Genomic DNA, 19,528 nt, shown 5'->3' on the forward strand with positions numbered 1-19,528 from the left:
CTCTATTCCGTCCACCCAGCAAATATTGACACAGGCCTCCTGTGAGCACAGTTCCAGGCAGTGGAGAATGCAGAATGACAATCCCCAGCACCTTGGAAACTAGCACTGATCAGACTGCCTATGAAACCTTCCAGTAGAGTGTGATGATCTGAGTAAAGTGATCAGGACCCAAACAAGATGCTATGTCATTTGTCTCTGGACAGGTTTTATGGAAACTGTCTAACTGCAGAGGCCAAGGACTCTAAAATGAAAACTTACTCCAATTCCCAAAATGGTTTCACTTTTAGTAAGCCAGTCTCTGTATGAGATTCTGATTCAGTACTGCTTATCAACAGAAGTTCTCACACAGAGATAAAATTTAAAAAACAACAACAACAAGTAATAAGCAAGCAGAGTTTCTGACTCTGGGGGAGGAAGAGGTCAGAGGAGGCATTTAACAAATCCAGGGTATCAGAGCTCAAAGGGCCATGAAGAGCTAGTGCAAGCCTCACTTCATCCTTGAGCGAAGTGAGGGGCCTTCAGTTACTGCTCATTAGAGGCAGTGCTGGGGCTGATGCCCGGGACCACCAGCTCAGGGCTCTGCTCTTCATACTACAGACCCCAAGCTGTGGAAAGACTTCCTAAAATGCTAATTGTCACCTAAGAGGTCAGAATAAGAAGTGGAGGGAGGAGATGCCCAAGATGACCCAGCCAGGAGCTCATCAGTCTGGCTCCTCTCTCTGTAGGATAGCTGGCAAGGACCAGAGCCAGCCCGGAAAAGGTAAGAAACAGACCTGCCAGCTTCCTCGCTTAATCATTTAACCTTTTCCCACTTTTCAAATTAGGTGGGTCCATCTGTAGCATCTTACTTCTGAATCACCTCTGTCCCCAGTGGGTTCAAGGCCTCTCCATCTCTTTATCCCCACCTTACCAAAATTTGCTCTGAAAAGGGCTTGTTCACTCCAAGTGTAAATTGCTGGGTCTCAAAGTGTGGTCCCCAGATCACCAGCAGTCACATGTAAAAACTTAGTAGAGGGGCGCTGGGTGGCTCAGTTGGTTAGAGCGTGTGCTCTGAACAACAATGTTGCCAGTTCGATTCCCACTATGGGATGACGGGCTGCACCCCCCCCCCACTAGATTGAAAACGGCAACTGGACTTGGAGCTGATGGGTCCTGGAAAAACACACTGTTCCCCAAGAAAATTTAAAACAACAACAAAAAACTTAGTAGAAATGCAAATTCTCAGTCCTCATCCTAGAACTGCTGAATCAGAAACTCTGGAGGTGAGGCCCAGTAATCTGGGTCCTCTAGGGCATTGTGATGCATGCTCAAATTGGAGACCCAATGGAGCATATAACCTAGAAGCTTCAGCCTGCTGGTTCTCTCACTAGTATGTGACTACTCATTGGCATGCCTCTAGAATGCACGTAGCTGCTACTAAGGAAGGAGGAGCTTACTAACTTGGTATATCCTCCTTCTCCCAGGGTTCAAAACCTCATGTAAGAAAGTGCACAAATTGTCACTTTAAGCCTTGAGCAGAGGCAGGTCAGCTTACGTGGGCTTGGGGAGAGAGGTCCCGATGACCTTGAAGGGTCTCACCTAGTAATGTGAACAAAACAGAACCTCTCTTCACCAGCTCTAGACTCTTCACTAGATGTCGGAAGGAACAAAGGTGGGCCAATGGGCCTAGGCTTCCCTAACTGGAGGGCTGACATGAGGCCAATTAGCCAATATAAGCACCTTCTGTGGGTCCTCCTGACACTTACTGGAACATATCAGGGTGAAAAATTTAATGATCCCTCCCTTTCTCTTACTTTTTTATTCCCAGGAATGAGGCATTATCATATTCAGAGGTCCAACCTTTAGATATAGACTCCACAGATTTGGGCTTCCAACTCAAGATTTAGGGCTGCATTGGATATTTTAGTCTAATCTTGTATACAAAAGGGGCTAGTAAAATGTCAGCCTCTGGCCCAGAGATGGATGAAGGATTAACTAGTTAATGTTAACTAAGTGCTTTGAACAATTCAGAAAAGAGATGCTGACTGAAAAGTAGAGCATTATAATAATCCCTTCCATTGGAATAGACTTTTATTGTTGATCCAGCACTTTTACATATATTATCTCAATTAATCCTGTTATTCACATTCTTAATTATTCCTGCAAGGCCAGAGTCTGACCCAAAAGAATTTCTGAGAATGCCAGGGAGAGGGACTGCAAAGCCTCTAAACTGATTAATAACAAGGTAGTGAGGACAACAGCATAGAGAACAAGTTCCTTTGCTGAAAGTCACTCTGAAGAAAGCTAAGACACATCTCTGCTGGAAGACACAACAGTTCTCTGCACCCTCCCCTGCCCCAACACATCAAATCACAGACAGTCTTCATCCCAATGTCTCCAATTACCTGGGCCTGATCCAAGATGATGAGTTCTGCAATACATTCGCAAGCCCCAAACGCCAGATGCTCCTCTGCGCTTCTCTCTTCCCAATCAAGGAGCTCCCACACCCTCCAACCTCCCTGTGGAATTCATGACTTGAGCTGAGACTCACATGGGATCCTGTGTGGTACATCAGGTTGGCTGAAATAAGGAGTCCTTGTCAGACACACCTCCCATGGGCTAGCTGGGCTGAGGCAGAGGATGAGGGGTCTGTCCTGAGTGGCCCCCCTTAGGCAGGCTGGAAGGGCAGCTTCACTTAACCAGTTGGTTCCTGTTCTCATGGGCAAATAGGAGCCCGACTACCATTGTGCTCATCTGCAATCTTCTCCACAACTTGTACCAAAATCAACACCCTCCTCCAGGCTTTACTTCCCTGTTGAGACTTACTGAACCCTTAATGCATTAACTGGTGCTTGTTTTTTCTTTAACCCTGTGTTCCTTAGGGTACTCTAGCTTGTTCCTCCTCCTCCTCCTCCCTCCCGCACAACTCGGATAACTCAGTCAGGAAAGGCACCCGCCTCCACCAGCAGCACCTCACCCCTCTGGGTGCTTTCCCTAAACTGTGCTTTTGGTTGATGTTCAGCCCAAATCTCTGAACTCTCAGGCTAAAGCTAGGCTTTTGTTTTTCTTTTTCGAAACTCCAGCTTCCAAACTTACAATACTTCACCAAAGTACAGGAGACCACTCATTCACCCACTACGGCGACAGCAAACCAGTTTAGGGAACAGAGTATATTGGACTTCCCAAGTTTCAACAGAAGTGACATGGCAAGTTCCAAAAGACAGGAATGTCAAGGTGAGCAGAGCAGGCACTACACAACTCTCTCCCTCTCTTCCCTCGGACTGCCCCCAACATGCTGGCTGTATCTGCCACTGGTGAGGCAGTGATACACAGTAACGATGATAACACCACAACCCTAGATAGTAAGTATGTTATCACCCCACTTTCACACATATAAAAATCAAGAGACATCGCCTTTGAGAGACCTGCTCAAAATTACACAACATGTTAATGGCAGAACTAGGATTCTAACCAGCCTGTCTGGCCCAGGAAACTGCATTCCTCACCTTACTAATGCCGTCTTGTCTGTCCTATTTACTAGCTCCTACTTGCTGTCATGTCTCGCGGTAGACTTCTCTCCCTCAGAGAAACCTCCACGGCCATCCCATTCTGAGTCAGGAGTCTTATGTGTATTCCAGTATGGTGCAATGACTTCCCCGATTATAGCATGTATCACACAAAACTGTAGCTGGTACAGTCTTGGCACTCAGCAGGAGTTCGACAAGTAATTGTGACTAAATCAGAGTGTTAAACCATCAGCTCTGTATTCTTCCTGGTGTAGAGCACTGTTCCTGGCTCAGCTGCCCTCCTCTCACAGGCTGACCATGAGAACCAAACTACATGTGACAACTTCCATTCAGATCCAATCCAGGACTTGGTCCCCGAAAGCCCTCCATGGCATCACATATCTCCTGCTGTCCTCCCTGCCCACCTTGTATCTCAACACATACTTTCTAAATGACTTAATGCTATTTATGCAACTACCAAACCCACTCTGTTCCACAGCAACACTAGCAATCCTTGGTGGTCATTAGGAACAAGTCTATAGGGTTTGTGTATCACAATCTGCAGAACAAAGGACTCAAATTCCCAAAGCTGCTACAATCCCCAGAAGTCTTAACAAGCTGTGCAATCCCTTCAAATCAATGATAGTCAAGATTCTTGGAAACAGAATCGTGTTCATATGAAACCTCTCTGACATCCTCCCAAAAGGAAGGACTGAGACTACCAGCTATTGCCCATTCTATTCAAGAAATACACACAAAGCCTACTCTCCTTCCTTCACACCCCATTGATTCTAGGGGTGAGGTGACTGAACTGGATCTTAAAGGATGACAAGAAGTATGGCAGGGAGAAGAAAAGGCAGCAATCCAGCCAAAGAATAGGGTATATAAATGCTTGAAAGTACTTAGGTTCAGGGAAAGGAGAAAAAGGAGTCCCCTTAGCCTTGACGTTAGGGACAGAGGTAGAGGAAGCTGTGGGTGAGGAAGGGAAGCCAAACCCATCCCAGCTGCCCTTCCCTTGGTCTTCTCTAATGTCAGGGTATGTTTTAGAGCCAGCATGGTTTTCATATGCATTCCTCCACATGACCTTCACTCCCTGCGGGTAATGAAGGCCTACTATTCCTCCCTGCTCATCACCTAAGGGGACCCACACTGGGTTCAAAGATCCTCACCCAGTCTCAAAATTAGTACACTCTGTGATAAACTCTTTTGGGCAGCTTGCCCCGTCTCCCCTTCCCCCCGCAGAAGAGCACCACCACCTGCATCCCCTGAGGCATGAAGACACTGGAACCATAAATCAGCAGGGAGGCCCCACAGGCAGCTGCTGCTCACATGGCTGTGGACTTGTCCTCACACACAGGACAGGCCATGATTCTGCACAATCCTGCTGGAATTGACCCCTCAACCCCGCCCAAAGCACCTTCTCCAGGATGGACTTTTGGGCCCTCCTAGAATGCTCACTGACCTGGTTACCGCAAAGTAGAAAGAACTTTGTCCCTACCTCCGTGGAGCTTATATACGAACACAAAACCAAGAACATAAAACAAGAAGTAAGACTGAAAGAAATGTATATAAAAGAAGACCTCAAAGACGGAAGGGGTCTACCGTATGAGTGGTATAAAGTAGAGATCCCCGCAGCCTATGGAAGTCACCAGCTAAATTCATGGACCACTAATCAGCAATTCTGAGGAACCATGCATGGTTATCAAGAACCTCAGTGGGGCGGCACTGGCTCAACCCCACAGGTCCTCTGCATTCTGACCTCCCAAGTAATGAGATCAACTGGGAAGCAGAAACACCCAAGGCCCCGCACCTCCCTGTGCCTAGACCAGTGCTAGTGAACACCTACAAGCAGCTCCTCACGTCCACTCAGCCCTTGCCTGGTGTGTGACAATCCCTGCGACATTCACGGCCAGAATCAACAAGGCCAAACTGTCAGAACTCAAGCCAGTGACAATAAACACACAGGTCCTGCCCTTTCCCAAGGAGACATGTGCTTACTACACGTGAAGAATTAGTCATCAGGCCCTTTGTATTTCATAAAGCGTCACTTGTTACTCAGAATAACATAGGCTACAGAAGAATTATTTTATAACTCTATTTAAACTTGGCCATAACTTCCTGAAACACATTTCCCCTCCTGGGTTGAAACGCCTAAAAAACTTTTGTGAATTTAAAAAGAAAAAAACTTTGCAAAGAAGAAATCTTAAAGAGAATCTGTTTATCTTCTCTGTACTACTGCCTAGAATTTTGAAAGATTAAACAGTTGTACTTTAAAAGATTTAGCTACTGGCAAAGCTAACAAGTCACAGACGTTAAACAAGGGTGAAATCTCCATCTCTGGGGAAGCAAATTAATCTAGGTAGGAAAAGGCTCTTACAAGAAGAAATGCTGTCAAACAGAGCTAAGAAAAGGAGGAGGCAAGAACTACCAAGTGGAGAGAAGACAAGAGAGTTCTTATTTTTTTATTCTAATGTTGTATTCTCCCAGATGTGTTTAGGAATCTTTTGAAATGTAATCCTTCAATTGCATCTCAGTGCTCATGAAATAAAATATGTTTTTAAAAGAACAGACCCTTGGCATTCTTGAATTTGGAACGTTTCAAAAATGACTCCAAAAGTTCCTAACAAATAGCAGCTTTGAGGAACCCAGGCTCTAAAATGCCAATAAGACCCACTGAAGGGAATGGCTTACTGAGAGGTTACCTAGCTGACCCCCCCCCCCAGCACCAACACTGCAAGGGGGCATTTACTGCTCTTTTCTACTTGTCTTCATGTGTGGGATGCCAAAGTGTGGCACTTGAGAATTAGAAACTTACAAATTATGAATAACTCATGCAATATGTATCTGAATAACTCATGCAATATGTATCTAACTCTATAAGAAAGACCATCCAAGAGATACAGAAGAAACCAGGCGCACTTTCCAACCCTGCACCTGTCTGAACTAATTAGCTGTGGCGTCAGAAGTACAGGGTGTTATCAATTGGTGCTAGAATCTGATCTTCCAACCTGGGAATTGCTTCTTTGTATGCCAGGCACTGTCCTAAGCGCTTTACTTATACTATCTTACTCAATCCTCCCAACAATCTTATGAAGCAAGCACTATTATCATTCTTATTCTAGGGAAACATTGACAGTGAAGTCAGGAAATTATCTAAGGTAACAGAGGTAGCTAGGAGTAGAGGCAGTATTCAAACCCAGGCAATCTGACTCGAGTCCATGCTTTTAATCACAGTACACTGCCTCTCTAAAAAACAAGGGGCGGAGTTGGAGCATAATGACAGCTAGAAATTATACTGAGCTGTACTAGTGACCGCAGTGGCTCCATGCAGGTGGTAGCTGCCATTTTAAGGCATTTACAAATTGAATCCTATTCCACCTAACAAGAGACAGCTATGTGAAGAAACCCCAGGGACACTCCTTCTTCAATAGTTACAATCACATCTTCCAGTGAATTCAATTTCATGCTTTAGGTTGGCTTCAGGTTAAGGCAGGTGAACAGAGCTGAGAGAAGTCAGCAGCCAGCACCCCACCCCTCATTCACACTGTACCACAGACAGGTTGTCTCTAAATGCTGCTGTCCCTCTGGGCCACAAAGGTAAACATGAGGTGGGCCACTCCTGACCTGGGCACAGGCCAGGCACAAGCCACCTGGAATGGGAGGGTTACTCACATCCTCTGCAGCCTCAGGCTCCTGAGTGATGAGGAGGAAAGGAATCTCCCAGTGGGTAAGAAGTAGTGAAAAGAGCTCATTTACAAATGTGTCTAGAAGTAATTAAACACTGAGTGCTAACCCTAGTTTATTTGGTTTTATTAGCACCCTGTGACCCCCTTTTCCAGAAAAATTTGGGCAGGTAAGGATAACCTTCAAGTTAGCCCAGGTTAGTGGGGCACCTTTGCTTTGCAAATGGAATCTGTGTTTAATGAGGGCTTTAACAAAACTTAGGTGTTCAGTCTGGTGGACTCCTGGTTTTTTTTGTTCAAAAGTTACAGCGCAAGGTTTTTACCATGCGTTTGCAATGTTCTAAACATGGCACAACAATTAGCCTGCAAAGGGTAATTTCTCAATGTCTTTTTATGACACCAGGGTGTAACAATGGGCCCTATAATGACCCATCCAGCCTCCTACCACAATCCTCAAGTCTTTTTATAGTTGCAGGTAATTACACCATGGAGAGATTACATCACTTCGTCAGCAGGGTTTGCAGCTGACAGGAAGATGCTCTGCGGATGTTTTGGGAACTACAGCCTCATTTAGCATACAATTTGCTGTGGTTCCTATTGTTCCTTCCCAAGAATAGCACTGCCTTGGCAAACCTTGTGCCTGAATTGCGAACCAAACAACCAAGGGCCATTGTAGACAAGAACAGAAACAACCACAGAGGGAAAATGGTAACCCAGAGATGACTCCTGCATCCTTTATCCAGGGGAGAAAACAGGTGGTGTCTTTCTTCCTTTAGCAAAATAATCCTCTGAAGGCTGATCTGAGTACTCCAGTAGAGGAACACAACAAATGGGTCTCAGAGAAGCCTGCAACTCGGCACAGGTAGTGTGGTTCTCAGCAGACCATGAACAACAGTCAGACAGACTGGGCACAAATCCCAGCCAGCGTCACCACCTACGATTGCCTGCCTCCGAGCAAGTTATCTAACCTCTCTCTGCCTCAGTTTCTCATTTGTAAAATGGTTATGTGATTACCTAGCTCAAACACGTTCCTTGAGCTTTAAAATAACACAGAGCCTGACAAATAAATGATGCTCTATGCATAATATATTAATCAGTTTCTTACCTGTCCTCTCCTTTCAGTTCAGTGTACATTATCTCTGACTCCAGGTCTCTCAGAAAGGGTGAGGTAAGCCAGGACCACCTGCCAACATCAGTTTGCCATAGCAATGTTAAGGGCCAAAACCACATCATCCCGTGAGAGCCTGGTTCTCAATATTTTCCATCTTCAGCGAACACTAAGTGCTTGGCTTTCTCACTCTGCATAGCATGGCTGCTTGCCTTGCTATTTTAAATTTGCTTTAGGTGCTTGTGTGATGTTTAACATGGCCTAAAGTGTCATGGCAGATTTTTAAAGGGAAAAAAAAATACTGAGTTTTCTCAGTAAATATGCTCAGGAAAGGGATAGAAAGAAAATCAAAAGCTTTCTATGAGTCAGCAAGCCAGTTGGGTTGAGACTATCAAACTATACAAACTTGGAAGACAAAGGGGATCCAGAAGTTAGCAATCCTTCCTTAACTAGTCATTTGACACCTTATCCCCAACCCAAAAAGTGACTTAGCATCTTCAGTTTTGTTTTTTAAAGACAGTAGGTGATGTCATCTGCATAAAGTCTCCTGCCCAGCGTGATTCAACAGTAGGCCACATAACTTCTGTTACTATTTGGGAATTACACCGCACGTTTCATATATAAAGTGCCTTCCAATCATTTTTATTAGTCTATACAACACCAACCTAACATCCTTAAGGATTTTGTTTCTGTTTTATGGAAGCGACAAAGAGGGTCAAGTGATTTGTCTAGGGTCATACAGTCATTTTCTTAAGCCCATAGGTAAAGGGAAGGCGCTCTGGGAGGGGCCCCTACACTGTTGGGACCCTAATTCCTCTCTAGCCCTCGCAAAAGGCAAGTTGGGTAGTATGAACATAGATCTTATTTTTAATTCTGGTCTTCCCCTGTATGGTATGACCTTGTGTGAATAAGATATGCTTCCTTTTGCCATTCCTAAAAATGAAACTTTCAATAATTTCCCCCATCTCTGCTAAAGGAATGGCCAAGGGAAAAGTTGGGCTCAATGCCTCTCTAATACTTTCTGTTAATAATAAATCCCAAGCTGCAGATAAGAGATACCAGAGTAGAAAACTGAACCCTGAACATGACATAATTACTGGGTTGTCGGAAAAGTCACGACGTATTTTTTCTGTTTTTCGTTGCAAAAATGTGTCATGACTTTTCCAACAACCCAATAGATTCCAGAATTCTCAAGTGCCTCTTCATACATGATTCTTTTCTTCTAACCTGAGCAATTATGAGCAAGACTAGGGGTGACTGTGGTATTTATGACCAGAGACTAGGCAGGCAAATTGCCCCTCAGAATATGCCCACTTACCTATGTCTAGTGGGGTTCTCACAGTCATGAATGTGCATGTGCACACATATTCGGGGTCTACTAGGGCCCGCTAAATAACAAGGCTCTGTATTTTACAAGCACATTTTAAAACGCCTCTGGAATGGGTGGGTGTTCAGGGGCAGCTATGAGTAAGAATTGCAGAAAAGGGAAGAGGGGGCCTTTCCTGAACTGAATGTCCTTGCCTTGACTTCAGAGTACCTCAGAATCTTGGTTGCTTGGGCATGCTGCTCATGGCAGGCACGGCCATACGGGTGTGTTCTGGGTTTTAGGCCAAGGAGTGGGTGCCTCCTTCCCCAAGAAGCCACTCCAGAGAGAGAGAAAACTATTGGCAGCAACTTGGTACACTGCATCTAAGTAACGGTGAAACCCCTTCCCTGCCTGCATCCTGTTCTGTGCAAGTACACACGTTTTATGAGGAGTAGAAAGACTTGGGGGATGGGGTGGCAGGGGAGGGAGGATTCTTTGTAGATGGGGGAGGAAAAGAAAACAACAGAGCCAACTTTCCCATCCCGGGCTGAGCCCACACTATAGACATGTATTTTTCCACATTGTAGAATAATAATCCCTTCATCCAGCCAGTCTGGAACCATCAGTCCCTGATAATTGATTTCAGACTTGGGATGGAAACTTGGGAAGGTGTGGGTAGTTGGGAAATGGCAGAAGGCAGGGGTGAAGCCCACAGAAAGGAGGGTGGGGTAGGAGGATGGCTTAATGAAGTTAAGGATTCTAAAGATTTCAGACACTGAAGGCAGACCCTAATACTGTCAGGTAACAAGGCAGGCTTCTCCAGCGGAGTCTTGGAACAGGACGGTCACGACAGTGCACCAGGCACCAGGCCAGGTTCTAGTCCTGGCCTCAAGACCGTGGACAAGTATACAACCTCTTAAGTCCATCCTAGCGCTAATCAGTCCTTCCTTCCTACTCTGACAGTTATTCCATTCACGCACATACTAGTGAGCACCATTTGTCCTAGGCTGGGGTAGCGTGGCAAACCTCTTCTATGAAGGGCAAAATATTTTAAAGTCAAAATATTTTAGGCTTTGGGACCACATGGTCTATGTCGCACTACTCAGGTCTGTCACTGTCGCACAAAAGCAGCCATAGACAATATATACACGAATGAACCATTGCTATGTTCCAATAAAACTTAATTTATGGATACTAAAATGTGAGTTTCATGTAATTTTTACGTAATATATTATTCCTTTGATTTTTTCACCCCCAACTATTTAAAAATATAAAAACCATTTTTAGCTTACAGGACACAGAAAAGCAGACAGCAGGTGGACCACAGTTTGCCAACTTCTGCTCTAGAGATACAGTGGTAAACAAGAGAGGGTCTCCACATCCTGTGGTTCTGAGACCACCACTTCTAGAGGCTTCCTCTGGCTTTGGAGCGGTCCTATGAATACAGGCTTTGCTTCATTTTATTGCACATTAGTGTAGGCTGGCCTTCTTTTTCTTTCAAACCTCATATAACCATGGTGCCCCAACTGTATAGTCCCAACCATTAGTGGCCCCCTTGGTTGTGCCAGGGGCTCCTCACAGCTAAGGAAATCTTAGGCTTATGGGGAAGGTTTGGGTTAAGTGTGAGAATGAGGTGAATGAGAGACAGCAGAAGAGGAAATCTGTATGTGGGTGGTGAGGAAGAACATGATGGAACAAAAAAACCAGTAACTGTTTCTCCCAAGAATTCAAAAGAAAAAAATAAAATTAAATGAGATTGCACCATAATCTGTATGTGTTGGGTAGGTAAGTGGTGGGAGTTGACAGAAAGGAAATGAAAAACATACAACTGATCTAGAGATTCTTAAAGCTACACCTATATCACACCAGCCTCCCTCCAAGCCCCTTCCAGAATCTAGCTGAGATCCCTCTCCAGAGACTCTGGTAGGGTTAAGACCCTACAGGTACTTACAGATACACAGGCAGGTTCTGTAGCATCACCCAGAGGCCTATGGTATATACCCAAATAGGCCCTTTCTAAAAAGGACACCAGGTCTAGAGGACCACATGAAGAGAAGACCTAGAGGTATCTTCAGAGCATTGCTGAAAGCAACGAGGACCATACAAACTCAAAAGGGCTCACTACTGCATTTGTAGACCCGCCTAGGGCTCTTCCAGCTCACGATTTTTAACCAGAAAGTCCTTAGAATCATGAAAGTACAGACTGAGGGACCTAAATGTGACCTTAAAGGTTATCCAGGTCAACCCCTTCATTTGACAGATGCAGAAACTGATTCACAGAATGGTTCAGTGGCTTGTCCAAGACCACAAAGTTGGTAGTGTTAGTGACCAGGTCCTGCTTCACTAAATTACAATACCTCAACTCTGTATTCATTCTGAGAAAAAGAACAGAAAGACAAGAAACAAACAATAAAGAGCTAACAATCAGGAAGTGCTTAGTGTGTCATCTCATTCAATCTTCACAACCACCCTATGAGGTAGATACTATTATTTTTCCATTCTGCAGCTGAAGAAGCAGGCTTACAGTTTACAGAAGTAAAGAGACTTGCTCAGGGCCATAGAGACAGCAAGTAGTAGGACTGGACTCTGAACACAGACAGTCTGATTCCAAAGCCTGCACCCTTACCAGCACATCACGCTCTGAATCTCACACCTCTGTCGTGCCTGATGACTACGGCTGGGAGAATGGGGGATAAAGGCATCACATATAGGTTCCTATATACCCATTTTCTGTCTGGCTGGCTCATTAGGCCCCTTGGTGCCATACCCACAGGACTGGCTCCCTGCTACACTACAGCACAAAAGCTCCCACCCTGCTCTCCCTGTAACTGCCTGACAGACAAGAGAATCCCCTATTCCAGCTTTCAGGAGAAAAGAAACAATGGTATTGAGTCTTTTCCCTCCTACAGACAGAAGGCAAGCCGGGACTCACCTGAGGCAAGCCCGTCTCCAAGGAGGGTGCTGAGGATCACCAGCGGAAGGAACACTCCATGTCCCACGGAGGCCACGACAGATGCTGAGGTGCTCTTTGGTGCTATCCTGCCATGGCACATCTTTTATCCGTCCAAGTTATTTTAAAAAGAAAAAAATTAAAAGCCAGAAAAATTCTGAAGTCAGCCAGGGGTAGATTCACCTATAGAAAACAAACAAAAAAACAAAGAGATAAGTAAAGTGAAAACTTGATCCATATGTTAGTTACAAGTAAGCACTTTGGTAAGGAAGTCATAAATAATCAGATACAAAGTTGAAAGAATTCTAACAACTGAATTCCTGCTGCCAGGAGAAGACACAGCACGTAAGTGGCTTTTTTTCCTTGCTAGGGAAAAGCCAAGGCCTGTAGCAAGCTGCCATCAGTGTCAGCGTCCAGGAGCCAGATCCTTGCGACAAGACAAGGAGACAAACGCTGGCTCACCTGGAGATCTGTCGGGCGCGGCAAAGCTTTCAGAAAGTGCCCCAGCTCCTCCTGGCTTCCTGCCTCTGAGGCTCCAAGCAGAGAGGAGAGAGGCAGCTGTTGACACAGAGCTGCTACACCAGGGTCTGGCTTTGCTTTTGCCACTTGGACTCAGAACAAATTCAAGTAACCAAAAGAAAAAAAAAAATAGAGAACATGTGTCTGAAAGGGAGCATTACACCGCCTAGAGAAGGAATGCAGCAGTGGGAGCCAAGGGTCCTGGCTTAGCCTGCTTAACCGCCCGAGGCTGGATGAGCCCCTGAGGATCTGACTCTGACTTGACAGCCATGAATTTCAAAAATGGACTAATTAATCAAGGCTTGCCTGACACACCTGTGACTCCAGAGGCCATACCTGTTGGCTGTGCCTGACAATGACTGGGGCGAAGATTGTTATAACTATTAATTAGCCCCACCACCCACTCCATTTCAGAAAAAACTTCAGAAGAGTAAGAGCCAGTATCTTAAAAAAAAAAAATCAGGAATCAAGACTTTTAAGGATTTTTGTTCTATATGCCTTCAGGGAAGTATTTGGGTTGATGATATATTATGATTTGGGCCTCTTATATTTTACTTAACTCATTTGACTTCATTTATCCTATTTTATAATAGATATTCCAAATAATATGATTATATTTCTTTTTATTTTAATTCCATATACAACTCTTTCTCCATTAATAAGGCCTTATGTAAACAGACAGGGGAGCCTGCCATCTACAACCCTAATAAAGGATGCCTCTAAGACTCTGTCAGAGATATTATCAAAACCTGACTTTAATCCATGTCTAAAGCCTTGACTCGATCTATGCTCCCCTTCTAAAGAGAGTGACTGCAAAGAGCAATACGAGTTGTCTCAGTCCAAAGGAAAAGCAACTATGAGGGTCTTCAATGAGCATGAGCCAGGGGTTCAAGAACAGAGGTAGCCACTGGGTCCTTACCCACTATCCCCAAATAGTTGTGACTGTGGCAGTCTTCTGTCCCCAGCTCCTACCCAGACTCCAACTTAAGCCTTTACAGCTATAGAACAGGGATGGTTCATGGAGAGATTGAGGGGTAAAATCTGTGAGTGACACAAAACTGTGTATGTAAATGTGTGGAACGTGTACACATTTATGTGGCTAAGAACAGTAGAGTCAGAATGCCAGAATTTAAATGTTTCTTCTATTATGGCCTAATTACTCTCTCAGCCTCAGTTTCCTCATCTGTAAAATGGGGGGCAGTTAACCATACTGTCATCTTCATGGACTAATAGAGCGATGTAAGGATTGGGATCAAACAAAGCACTTGACACAGCGCCTGGAGCTTTCCAAGTCTTCAGTAAACACTGGCTGCTGTTGCTGTTGTACTTATTAATAAGATCTGAGCTGTGGAGACCTTGGAAGTCATCAGACTTCACCTCCTCATCTGACAGACGCCAAAACCAAGGTCTGAAGAGATGAAAAAATATTCTCAGAGTCAGTTAGCAATGGGCCCTATGGTGCTGTTATTTTACATGCAGCCACAGCAAGTAACCATACCATGTAGTGTCACTGGTCTCTCAAGGCAACAACCAATGCATCATCAAAATGACACCTGCTTGGGCCATATCACAGCATATACACAACAAATACTTCTGTAGTGAATGGATAAGGCTGGGTCAGAGTGGTGCTTAGGTGTTCTGTACATGAGTGGAGGTCATCAGGAAAGACTACTCAGAGGAGGTGATGCTAAGCTGACTGCTAAAGGATGTATCTAGTGAAAAAGAAGGAAAAGAAGATACCAAATACAAGTGATCAGAGCAATGGATTAGAAACAGGGAAGTTACATCACCAAATTCATTAAGTAAGCTCACTCTGGCAGAAATTTCAGAGGGTTGGGGAAGGGGGAGAAGCCAAGTGGTAAAGAATCTTAAATTTAGTATTGGGTTGTCGAGAAAGTCATGACGTATTTTTCTATGTTTTTCAATGCAAAAATGCATCATGACTTTCCCGATGACCTAATATTTTATAATTAATAAGAGCTTTGGAGGGCAATCTGACAGTATCTGTCAAAAAATGCACATATTCTCTGACCTACCAATTCTACTTCTTGAATCTGTCCTCAGAAATCACATGTACAATGACATATATGCAGGGTATTTACTGCATTATTTGTACTGGCAAAAGAGTGAAGGGGGACTAGTTAAATAAGTTGCCACACACCCATATAATGGAATATTATGCAGTGGTTTAAAAGAAGTGGGCAGCTCAGTCTTTACTAATATGGAATGACTTCCAAAATTAGTATGTGAAGCAAACCATTTGTGTGTATATGTGTATCTTTAATGATACATGTATGCACTGAAACAATGCACAAGAAACTGGTAGCTAACAATTGCCTTCAGGAAAGGGAAATGAATGGTTAACAGGAAAAGAAATTCATTTTTCATTGCATGTATTCCCTTTTAATGTCCTTGAGTGTGGTAACTTGTGTATTACCTATTCAAACACATAAAATATAAAATAAAGTATCAAGGCCTTCCTGTAGACCACCTGTCTCCTCCCTCAACGAATTGACATTCAAATGAACCTGACTGCTCCCTCTGCTAGGAATACAATCACTTTCAGGGCTCAGGGTCATCTCCTGGAGGAATTATTTTCTGGCACCTTACACCATGCCCACCTTCAATAGAACAAACCCCCTTATTTACTTCCAAAGTGCATTGAGTACCCTGCTCTGACTGCACCTCTAACAGGCTAGTACATCTATTTGTTTATCTGCCTCACCTTACTAGACTCAAAGTTCCTTGAAGGCGGGGACTGTCAATTACTCAACTTGGAATCTTCAAAAGCCAGCACAGGGCCTGGCACCTGACAGGCAGGCAGGAAATGTTTGCCAAAGTCAAAGTCATGAATACTATGGGGAGGAGCCAGTATGAAACTGGGGAGAAAATGCACACATATGAGCTCCTATTTTGTTTTGTTTTAAAGAAGCAGCTGGCTCCTCCTCTACTGCTCAAGCAGCTACCTGAGCCAAGGGACCAATTCCACCCTGAAGCCTAAGAACTGATCAAGTGCAGAACAGATGGGGTGATGGAAATGGTGGCTTTGCAAAGAAAAAAGATGATAGAGGGCAGCCAATGGAGTGTTTACATGCAAGGCTGGGCCAAGGGTCAGTGCTTCAGAAATAATACAGAGAAAAGTCAATCCCTGCAACGCCTGGGCGGGGTATCGCCCAGAACAGGATAGCCCAGCTACTGTGGAGAAAGAATCACACTATACATCTCATCATTTTAAGAAAGGATCTGCTTTGAATGCGAAAGGGAAGGAGGGAGGGGAAAAGGGAGAGAGAAGAGGAAGGGACTGTCTTTGAATTGTGGTTTTAGACCAAGTCAAAACAAAAACACTTTAGAACAAATCAAGACTAGGTATTCATTATCCCTAGAGAAACACATAGGCAAAAACCTAAAAAAATACATTTCATTTCATTATTTCTTTGGTATGTCAGTAACCACTTCCCCTAATTAAAAAAATGATGACTAAGTAGAGACAAAAAGTAGAATGGTGGTTGTCAGGAGAGAGGATTGGGAAGTTATATTGTTTAAGGGTATAGAGTTTCAGTTTTGTAAGGTAAAAAGAGTTAAGAGATGGATGGTCGTGAATGGTCACACAACATTATGAATATATTTAATATCACTGAACTGTACAATTAAAAATGGTTAAGATGGTCAATTTAATTTTATGTGTATTTTACCACAATAAAAAGGTTGGAAAAATATTATGATTAAAGAGGAACCTGAAACTAAGCTTCATTTTCAAAGCCTGTACTCACCCATCCTTACAAGGCATATAACTTCTAAACTTAGAGGTGAGACGAGAGAAGAGAGATAGGGGCTACAGTTAGTCCCACCTCTGCCACCAACAAGCTGGCTGGTCATGAAGACTCTCTGGTTTACGTTTCCACATCTAATAGCGTCTCACTCTCTTGGCCACAGAATTCTCTATGGCATTCAAGCTTCTCTTCGTATAAGCCATCTCTGCCATCTCTTCTTCCAGCAGCCAATATTCCCCTCCAAAACATGGGGTGAGAGCATCATGGAAAATCTGCATTCACCCTTCTTATTTTCTTTCTGGGAACTAGTGCTGCTGCTCCAATAGAATGTGGTAAAGGGAGACCCCGTGAGCTAGACTGTCAGCCCCTTAAGGGCAGGGTCTGACCTTTCCCACCTCTGTGAACCCAGAACATCAAAAGCTGGGTGACTGTGCTCATTTCCTGTCCACAATGACCCTCCAAGAGGAAGAACACTACTCTTAAGCCATGGCTCTGATCTTGGGGAAGCCACTTACCTCATCTTGGCCTGTGTTTCCTCATCTGTAAATTCCGGCTGTTTGTTTGCTTTGAATATCTCACTAGTCTCTAGTGAGACTCAAAGGGACACAATCTGAGGGACTGCTCTGTAAACTGGAAAGCCTTGGGTCCTTCAATTTACGGTCTTAGCCCAGAAACCAAGATAGCATAGAGCTATCTGAGAAACTGCTCATCATAAAAATGATGACGACAAGCATGTCAGGCTTATGGTGTTAAGGAGAACCTGGAACTCGGGCCTTAAATTCAGGTGATTTGCTTGCTTGTTGTTGCCATAGATGCTTCCAGGTTAACCAAAAAGCCTGCTAAGATTAAGGTATCCTGGGAGTCATCTTCCAAAAATGGCTCACTGCCTGCGGTGGCAACAGTAGGTGCAGCCAGCCATGAAATAGTGAGGGCACCCTGTCCCCTAGACACCCTGGGGCCCAGATCTCCTCAGACCACATGCCTGGCTGCATTGGGGTCTACTCTGCAGAGAATGTCATAGTCCTGCTGGAGGGGCAGGACTGAGTCACACTCTACTGAACTCTCCTCTGTGGAAGCTTGGCTCGCAGACGCTAGGCGGGTTTCTCACCGTTTTTGAGAACAGCCTAGTTTACATCCAGTTTTCAGGATAAATTATTTCCTAAACCATGTCCCACTTCTCCATTAGTTAGGAGAGGGAACTGGATAGGTAAAACCAATATAAATCCTTTTCTTGCTTCAAACTAGTCCAAAAAGGGGAAAGTGGTGATGGAGAGTCTACAAGGAAGTTTATCCCTTAGATTAACCATCTTCACTAACCCTGATACTGCCATATGATGGGGGAAGACAAAAAAGAGTTCATGAAGTGTGAACAGAATTTAACCAGTTAATTACATTTCAGAGCATGACGATAAGAAGTCCTAACTCTGTGAAATCCCAAGTTCCCCAGAGGGGTGTGACAGGAGAAGTGACTAACATGCGAAGGAGGCCCTTTCTTACCTCTCCTTTTCTTCCCTTCAGTATCTCCCCTCTTCATTCCCATCACCCTGAAATGGCTGGGCCACAGCAGCAAAAGCTATCTAAATGTTGACAGACCTTACTGCCTCCAACTCTTCACCCCAAAATGATGAAGTTAAGTTACTTCTAGATGTCGTCAGTTTCTTTTTCCCCTGTGTGGATAAATGGCTCCTTCCAATCTTGCTAATCTCTGTATCTTCCCCTTTCTTTTGTGCCACTAACATCTAGGTGCTTCAATAGGCACAGAGTCTTCTATTGGACTTTGAGATCACTGAGATCCAGAAGGTTATCTTATCCATTTCCTTTTAATCTCTAGTTCCCAAGCCCAAGACATAAACATTAAACTCTCATTAAAATTCACATCCTACAAATCACAAAAATAACCCTTGGCTTTCCTCATAAGCCACCTAAGCTATGGTAGGGCAGCTGTTGGAGGTTTTTTTGAATTGCTCTGATATTCCTTATATCCTTGTCTTGCTCCCCTGGAGCTGCTCACCACATCCTCTGGTTGTCACACTTTCCCAGGACCTATTCCTCAGGCTTCAGACAGCAGGAACACCACAGCAGACACACTACCACCCCCATCCCATAGCCTTCTCTTTAACAGTCTCCAACATCTCTCTTCTAGAACCTATCAGCAGGATGATTGCAGCATGGACCTGACTGTGGGAGGGAGCCCTCAATTCCAGCTCCACCAATCCACAGTGGATTAGCCTAAGGCAAATCAATCATTCTTCCTGGTCCTCAGGGGTGGGCCTGGATGGTCCCCAAATGCCCTTTCAGTTCTGAGAAATCTGGAGTGTCTTCTAGGGAATAGGAGGGGCCCAGAAGTATTTCCTCTGAAAACGTAAGTCAATAAAAGTTCTGACTGGAAGGAAGAAATGTGAAATCCAGCCTCTCTGTTCTGCATGAGCAGTCCTTTTCTCCCCTACCTCTCCCGAGACCTGTCCTAGCATCTATCTCCCTCTGCATTGCAGCAAACTCAGGAGGCTCCACTTTCCCGTTTAGAGCTTAATCAATCCATCAGCACATTTGTATAAGCCATCTGTACACAGTGTTCTTGAAGTGCTTTCCAAAAATAACAAACGTCTAACAAAAAGAACAAAATAAACCCCCTCCCTCCCAAAACCCAGTCTACACACACACACACACACACACACACACACACACACACACACACACACACACACAC

The 19,528-nt window shown here is 44.4% G+C and overlaps 1 protein-coding gene across 2 annotated transcripts in view; it reads right to left on the bottom strand.

Moving 5' to 3' along the window:
• SUSD6 (sushi domain containing 6) overlaps window positions 1-19,528 on the bottom strand; it is a 97,882-nt gene that overhangs the window by 35,824 nt on the left and 42,530 nt on the right. For both annotated transcript variants that reach the window (XM_019641370.1, XM_019641371.1), the window contains exon 2: window positions 12,515-12,715. In XM_019641370.1, coding sequence (XP_019496915.1) covers window positions 12,515-12,635 — 121 coding nt within the window. In that variant the 5' untranslated portion in view covers window positions 12,636-12,715. The remainder of the gene's footprint in view (window positions 1-12,514; window positions 12,716-19,528) is intronic.

The sequence above is a fragment of the Hipposideros armiger genome, unplaced genomic scaffold, assembly GCF_001890085.2.
Source record: "Hipposideros armiger isolate ML-2016 unplaced genomic scaffold, ASM189008v1 scaffold_59, whole genome shotgun sequence".
Lineage (NCBI taxonomy): Eukaryota > Metazoa > Chordata > Mammalia > Chiroptera > Hipposideridae > Hipposideros > Hipposideros armiger.